This window comes from Melopsittacus undulatus, chromosome 3 (genome assembly GCF_012275295.1).
Source record: "Melopsittacus undulatus isolate bMelUnd1 chromosome 3, bMelUnd1.mat.Z, whole genome shotgun sequence".
NCBI classification, from domain to species: Eukaryota; Metazoa; Chordata; class Aves; order Psittaciformes; family Psittaculidae; genus Melopsittacus; species Melopsittacus undulatus.
The window spans coordinates 48,068,961-48,077,123 of NC_047529.1; the positions used below are offsets into that span (position 1 = coordinate 48,068,961).

The 8,163-nt window shown below is 45.3% G+C and overlaps 1 protein-coding gene across 1 annotated transcript; it reads left to right on the plus strand.

The window, feature by feature from the left end:
• The first annotated feature begins 2,496 nt into the window (after nucleotides 1-2,496).
• TPBG (trophoblast glycoprotein) lies at nucleotides 2,497-5,128 on the plus strand. Its single transcript, XM_034060849.1, has 2 exons — nucleotides 2,497-2,591; nucleotides 2,952-5,128. The coding sequence occupies exon 2, from the start codon at nucleotides 3,112-3,114 to the stop codon at nucleotides 4,234-4,236; it is 1,125 nt and encodes a 374-aa protein (XP_033916740.1). The 5' UTR covers nucleotides 2,497-2,591; nucleotides 2,952-3,111; the 3' UTR covers nucleotides 4,237-5,128.
• Nucleotides 5,129-8,163: the final 3,035 nt, after the last annotated feature.

Below are 8,163 nucleotides of genomic sequence, written 5' to 3' on the forward strand. Positions count from 1 at the left end.
CAGCCACAGGAATAGCTTTCTTACGGTAAGTTATCTCCCAGTTTGAGTCCTTTAGACAAGATGATAGCTTTTCAAGTATTGTTTTAACTCAGAAGTATTACATCAACTTTATGCAAAAAACCAGTAAGGTGAAATTGTATGAGCTGTGCAATGCAAATTCAGAAATTAATCAATTTTAATAGCCAAAACTGACCTGAAAATACATCAGGGGTGTTTTTCTTCATTTTGCCAGTACAGATTACAAAAGCATCCAGGAGATCCATTCAGTGTAAGTGTATTCAGCAGAAAGGACAATTTCCTTTTTGCAGTATGCCTCTGAGAAAAATTGTTTTATTTAAACAAGAAGAGAAGAGAGCAGATTTGCAAGTGTTTTTCTTCCTCTTGCAAGCTTAAGGAGGCTTAGCCAGTGCAATTTACTATGGGAATAATAGGAAGCAATAGGAAAATATTTATTTATTATTTGTGTTACTGCGGCATATGTAAGCACCTGTCAGGGAGCACTCTGTAAACAGAACAAAACTATGTTCCCTGCCCCAAGTGGTAACCTGGTGTGCAGAGGAAGAGGCACAGACCCAGCTATGGGACATTTACGGACAACCAGGAGCTGCCAGGACAACTCTGGTCAGCATGACAAACAGAACAGTGCAATCCCTCTTAATTACAGGATTACATTAAATGATTATAGGGATGCTCAGTAAATAAAGGTTCAGTAAACATTCTTTCTATGAGTTATCTCAGATTTTTTGCTAGTATTTTCAGTTACGTGTTTTTAAAAGCTATCTCCTTTTGGAAACTACCTCTTACTGGTGACAGCATTTCACTTGTCCAGCAGGCCAATTTGTGGTCTTCTTTCTTTGACTTTTTCAAGGAATTTTAACAGATTAGGAGAACAGGACTTTACAAAATGCAGGATATCTTTACCTATCAATTTTCCTAAGCACTACGCTAAGACAGGCATGTGTATCTGGAATGCAAATACCTTTTAACACAATAAAAACTCCTGCAATGTAGTGCCACTGTTTTTCTAACTCAACATCAAAGCATTAACTTCCCAAACTTCTGGAACTACTTGCAAGTCCAAGATCTCACTTGTATCACTATTACTTCAGCCACACCATATTTCCTTTTCTCCATAATCTTCTTGCTCCTCCCTGACACCACAGGCCCAGACAGGGAGAGGAGAACAATCCTTCAGAAATCATTATTTTAGCTTATTAATCCCCAGATTCCTAGTGTTGTTCTTCTCAACACTTCATACTGGATTCATCTGTTCATTTCCCCAGTGGTTTTTGACAGCTTTAAGATTCCTGCTGACTTTACCAAAAAAAGGAAGCTAGTTGATCAGGCAAGTGGAAGGAGAGAAAGAGCATAACTGATATACGTAGAGAAGAAAATCTCGTGTAAGCAGTTATCAGAAGGGTAAGGAAAGCCCAAATGAGTCATGAAGTGTTCAGCATCACATTGCTGAAACTGGTTATTTGAATATACTGATATGTCTCCCAGTTAATTCAATGTTATTTAACTATCTCAATCACTTCATAAGGACCAGTGGCCAAATACAGCCCCCATAACAGCTCCCACCATTCACCTCTTCCTCAAATCTCTGTCCATGGAGTAACCAAGCAAGTCACTCATCTACAAAACAGAATTTGTACTACCCATAGTGTTCAGGCATTCCAGGGCAGTTCTGGGTCAGCCATAGTGACCAAAACTGGTAAATACTTTACATACAGATAGCTATTTAGGCTGCTTTTCCTCGCTGTAATAAAGTTTAAATCTCAGACTTAAGCTGTCAATTTGTGGCCTCTTTTTTTAACGATTATTACTACTTAAGAGCTCTACAGATTCTGGTGGGTTTGTTTGGGGGAGTTTTGATGGTCTGGTTATTTGCTGGTTTGCATGTCTTTGCTGTTTGGGTTTTGTTTGTTTGGGGGGATGTTGATTGGGCGGGTGTGTTTTTTCCTTTACCTCTGGAGCTCGTTCCGTGTATTCTGTTGCTGGTGTTACTCCTCCCTTTTCGTGGACACGGGGGCAAGCCCCCTTGCCGCACCCGGGCCCAGGGCGGGCTCCGGGCGGGACCGCGCAGGGCCGTCCCGTGCCCCCCGCCCTGGGAATCCCTTGGGATTTCCCAGTCCTGCCGACCCGAGCGCACTGCTCGGGGAAACTGCTGAGCACAGCACCGACCAGCCAGGCTCCGGCGCGGTGCCCCTCGCTACGGAGTCGGGGCGAGCACAGGTACGGCGCTGCCAAGACGGGTAGGGGGCCGCGGGGCTCTCCGGCTTTCCCCGCAGCCGCGGAGCTCCTGTTCGAGCAAGGAGCGCCGCGCTGAGGGGCTCTCCACATGGGGCGGCTTCGCTCGGCGGCAAGGTGAGCCTCCGGCAGTACCACCTGAACCGGGGGGCGAGGGGAGCGGGGCGCCGAGAGGACCCTCCCGGCGGGGCGTGGCCGGCGGCTCCCCCCGGCGGGGCCGCGGTTGGTTTCTCCTGTCAGTGGAGGCAGGGCCATGCGCGGCGAGGGTGGGCGGCGGAGTTGGGGGCAGGCGGTGGCGGCAGCTTTCTCCAGCGGAGTTTGCTCCGGACGCAGGGCGGGAGGTGAGGGGCAGGGCGCAGCTCCGCGGCCGGTTCTGCGTGCGGGAGTTTGCATCGGTCGTGGCGCGGAGCTGGGGGGAGAGCCCCGGGACGGGAGTGGCGGGTGGGGAATGGTGGGACGCGGTGAGTTAGACCTTTCCTTCCCCTCCGCGCTCCGCCAGTGGAGCCACCGGCCAGGTGGGAAGGCGGCGGAGCGCGTTGGAAGTGGGGGAAAACTTATTCTTTGGCGGGATCCCCCGCTCCGCCCTCGGGGCCGGGTGAGCCGCTTGCCGGACGCTGAGGCGTGGGGCTGGGGAGGGTGGGTGAGCGAGCAGAGCCACGCCGCCCCACCGCTGCCCTCTTCCTTTCTTCCCCTACCGCCAGGTCTCGCTGAGAGAAGCAGAGCGGAGCCGAGCTAGCCCGGAGGGGAAGCGCCTGTCCGCGGACAAGGGGCTGCCAGAAGCAGGCAGCGCCCCTGCGGGAGCCGATTCCCGCCTCTTCTCGCCGCGCCCGGGAGGGCGAAGTTTTGTGCGGGGCCGGCGCGATGCCGGGGCGCGGCGCGCTCTGCCTGGGGCTGCTGCTGCACGTCCTGCTGGACTGCGGCTCGGCGCAGCAGCCCGGCAGCTGCCCGGACCTCTGCAAGTGCTCGGAGCCGGCCAAGACGGTCAAGTGCGTGAACAGGAACCTTACGGCGGTGCCGCCCGACCTGCCGCCCTACGTGCGCAACCTCTTCCTCACTGGCAACCGCCTAGCCCGCCTGCCGCCCGGCGCCTTCCCCGCCCAGCGCCTGCCTGACCTCAGCGCCCTCAACCTCAGCGGCAACCACCTGCGGGCCGTGGAGGCCGGCGCCCTCGCCCTGCCCTCCCTGCGGCAGCTGGATCTCAGCGGCAACCCCCTGCTGACCCTCAGCCCAGAGGCCTTTGGGGAGGGCGGGAGCCCGCTGGAGGAGCTGGTCCTCCGTGGGGCCCTGCGCGACCACGGCGTCCTCCTCAGCCTGGCCACCATGCTGCAGTCCGGGGCCCTGCGCAACCTCAGCCGCCTGGAGCTGGCGGACAACGGGCTGCTACTGCTGCCCCCCGGCATGTTCACGGCCCTGCCCACCCTGCAGCAGCTGGACCTCAGCAACAACTCCCTGGTGGGCCTGGGAAACGTCTCCTTCCAGGGGCTGGGCCAGCTGCAGAGCCTCAACCTCAGCGACAACTCCCTGGGTGTGCTGAGGAACGACACCCTTGCCCAGTTCCGTGGCCTGCCCACCCTCCGGCACATCAGCCTGGGCCGCAATGCCTGGGTCTGTGACTGCGCCATCGAGGACCTGGTGGCCTGGCTCAAGGAGAGCGATCAGGTGGAGAGCAAAGAAGCCCTGACCTGTGCCTATCCCGACAAGATGCTTGGCAAAGCCCTGCTGAAGGTCAGCAGCTTGGACCTGAACTGCTCTCTGCCCATAGACCTGCCTTCCCAGCTACAGACTTCATACGTCTTCCTAGGGATAGTCTTGGCTCTCATTGGGGCCATTTTCCTCCTGGTTTTGTATTTGAACCGAAAAGGAATAAAAAAGTGGATGCATAACATCAGGGATGCCTGTAGGGATCACATGGAGGGCTACCACTACAGATACGAGATCAATGCAGACCCCAGGTTAACAAACCTCAGCTCCAACTCTGATGTCTGACAAAGCGCCGAGGACATGGGGCAGCGCACAGTAGCTATGCATGAAAAGTAGACTCACGCTTTACCCTCATGCTTGCTTCCCTCTCCACAGAGAAATCTCAGATGTGCTTGTAACCTGAGGGGGACATGCCTTCCTGTGCTGTCAAGTTCATTTTTGTTTTGCGACGCTGGGCAGCTGTGCGTGGCGTTGAGCTGTATGTAGGAAAGAAGCTGCTACTTCTTTTTCCCCCTTAGCCGTCTATATCTGTGGGAAATTCTTTTTCAAGATGTCAAAGAAAAAAGGATTCTCTCTGGTGCTTCAAAGCCACCAGAGTTTTATTAAAACATTACTGATGCAGACACCATTCAACAAAAGCTGTCTCACCTTTTTTGGGAAAAAAAAGTTACGTTTCTCTGTGCCAGTTTTGATGTTGTATATCCAAATTGTGATGACAATGATTTCATTTCATAGGCTACATTGAGATTAAAAAAAAAACAAACAACAAAGAAACCCGGTTTAACAAGGACTCTGTTACAAAGAAGGAAATTGAATAGTGAGCATGCACAAATACTTTATAGTTTTACATGTTAGGAAACTTACAGTCTCAGTAAGTCTCTTACTGTTTTGTAAAGTTATTTTTGATTGCAGTTTACGTAAAAAGAGAGGGTTTTTTTTTATACAGACTACACCTAAACTCCATCTGAACTATTCAATAAACAGTCTTATAAGAACTGTTGTGTGGAAGTTTGCTGTTCGATAAGAAATGTATGGACATCTTAAGAATGTGGATAGCTTTATAGTCTCTGAATTAATAGCCCTGCAGTAGTAATCTGAATAAAGTTTTACATAAATGTGTAGCTTTGAGACATGTTTGACAGTTTTGTGAAATATGCTAGGAGAATTAACACTGATCAATGAGGAGAGCCATTTCAATTGGCACAACCCCTCCCTCCCTCCCATTTGCTCTCAAAGCAGCTGCAGAATGTGGAGACAGATGGTTAGGGTCCACCTTATTGGGAAGGTACAAGCTGATAGAATTTTCATAATATTTTCTCTACCAGATGAAGAAGAAAAAGAAAACTCAACCAAATTAAATTGTAAAGTTTGTAAGCTAAAGAAAATTTTACCTGAATGGAGTTGTTTATTACAAAACCACATACTTACATGTCTTGAACTAAATTAAATGCAGCTCAGTAGTGTGGTCAGTGAGCTTTGGGCTTGTAAATCAATGCAGCACTTATCAAGTGCTTACTGATTCATTTTAAGCTCTCAAGTCCTCTCGGTGTCCTGTAGTGATCTACATCAAGGATTTGGGTGGGATTTTATATTTATCTTAAATCTTTTAAAAGGTGCATTTCAGTATTGTGTGTTACTCTACTTGCTTGGGAATGCATTTTCTTGTAAACAGATAAAGCATGCAAAGAAAAACTTAAAAAAATCATCAGTTAATATGCAATTCTGATGGCATATGAAAAGGTTAACAAGAACCTTCCAATGGCCACCAGTAATACATGCACTTTTTCTAATCCATTTATAGATTCTTAATGAAAAGGAAAATACACCAACTGTAAAAGTGTGATGTGAGTTGGTAACGTGGAGTATTTTCCATGGTCACTGTTACTTGAAGCTCTTGAGCATCTCTGAAATTTTATTTATTACTGGTTAATTTCCTTTGCTTTAGAAAGTGATGTTTTTTTCATAGATACACGCCTTTGGTAAGAGCTCGTAAATATAAAATAGTCCTTAGAGTATCAGAAGAAATGTAATCCATTTTGGACATCCGTATTAGTCAAATGCGTTTTTATCTCCTTGCAGCTCAGACAAAGCAAGTAGCACAAGTTGGTTCAGGCTAATTTTCTATTGCTTTAAATTGGCTTTATTTAATAGCAGTGGGTTTTGTTTTGGGGGTTTTTTTAAAGTGGTTTTGTACATATGCCCTCAAAAGTAAAAAAAAAAGTACAATTACTGTTTTGATAAATCAGTGTATTCTGCAGTTAATGTAAGTTAAGTGCTAGCCTATTTCTCCTGCTGTAATTTGAATGTATGAGCAATATCTGGTTAACAGTGTATGAATTAAGTTTGTGGATTCTTAAAAATCAGGCTGCTGGTCTGAATGTTGGCTGCCCGTATTTTATGAATAGTGTAAAACCCCCGGTGTGAATAACTGTTACTGTGGAACTATGCAAACTGTTCATACTTTGTATGCATATATGGCAGATAGTTTATGTAAGAAGCTAGAATTTACAATAGCTATGCAGTGTGCTTTCAGTCATTTCGGAGATTATCAATTTACACTTATTTGTACAGTGCCAAGAGGAGTAGAGCGTCATCCTTGCTTAAGATGCTCCTGTAATATAATAGATAAAATATGTACAAACCAAGACATTTCTTGAGCAATTTCATGGGTTTTGTTAACAGATACTTTAAAGTAACTACAGTAAAAGCAATTATTTGTGATGTATTAATGTAACGGCCATGCATTTGCAGAGCTCTGTAAGGATAGGCAACGACTTTTATTGCAGTTTCTCACCAATGGACTGAATATTTGTATAGTGAGCAAATGTAACTGTTGTACTTCAGCTATTATTATAAAGATCATTATTATTTTTGTATCATAGAAAGTCAACATGATAGAATTTTATTGGAGACCTGGTGATGGCTACTTTAAAATATTTTTTTGCCCTTTGCTTATATGTGTATTTATTAGGATGTAACAGTTAGCATGTGTCAGTATTGTGTTGGATAATGTTTTCCTACAGTGTTTAAGCAACAGTGAATGCTTTGGTGTTTTGTATAATGCATTATTTGATCTTAAATCCCCTTCTATAAACAATGCTTGAAATTTGTTTTCCTTTCCTTTTACAATATAGTTAACAGTGGAACTTGGCAGACATTTAGAAAGTAGCTCACACAGTGCTTCAGATCTTGGTTAAAAACTATACCTTTAAAATAGCATTAGTTTAAGGGAACTTCTGAAGCACATTTTATAATCTTATTCTGCTTTGACACCTGAAATTCTAATAGATTATTATTTCCAGAGCAGCTTTATTAGCAAGGCCGTCTTACTCATTCTTTCTTCAATAAAACCCATGCATACTAAATGCCTCTAAAATGTGTTTTGTATACATAAACCCCTGAAGTTCTGCATGACACAGTTGTCACGGATTATTCTAAGAAAACATCTAGCCTAAAGTAGTGGGCAAATCTTCAGTGAAGGCTGCACAGCTAAGAAGCAGAAAGGATGGTTTGCCCAATTTTCAACTGTTTTCTTAAAACTAGTTTTAGTTATAATAAGCTTAAAATTTTCTTAGAAGAATAGCACAAGAAAATGCCAGAGTTTTAATATATTTTCCCAAAGAACTTTAGGTACAGCAAAACTATTGCCAGGTAAGAAATAGAAAATTCCCCAAATCTTTATCCAAGATTGCTTTATATTAGGTCATCTGATACTTTTTTTTATTTCAGCAAGCCATAGTATTACCAATGATTTTGATATCCAGAAGGTGATTTGAAGTTTTGCACAACTGCTTTGAATCTTTTCATTGACGGTAATTTACCTTGGAAGCACTTGTGACAGTCCCCAATGACATGCCAGCTAGCAAATCAGTCTGTTCAGATCCGTATTCAGTTGTTGACTGAGATGTCACTGAAGACAGGCATGGCAAAATATTCAAAATATGACTGCACTACAATCCCAGCTCTCATTATTCTCCCAGCATTTTCCCTGTGGTATGCTCTGCTCTTTACGTATCTGCATAATTTCTTTTTTTTGCTTCATTTTCTTAAGAAATCTGTTAAAAGGAGTATCATGAACCTGCACAGGTGGAGAAATCAGTCTGACTGCACCTGTATTTTGAAGTTCAGCATCTTGATTTCCCCTTAAGCCTTAATGTGAAAAAGTCTTTGTCAAAGTGGACAGAATGAAAATTTGATACAAACTTTTTTTTC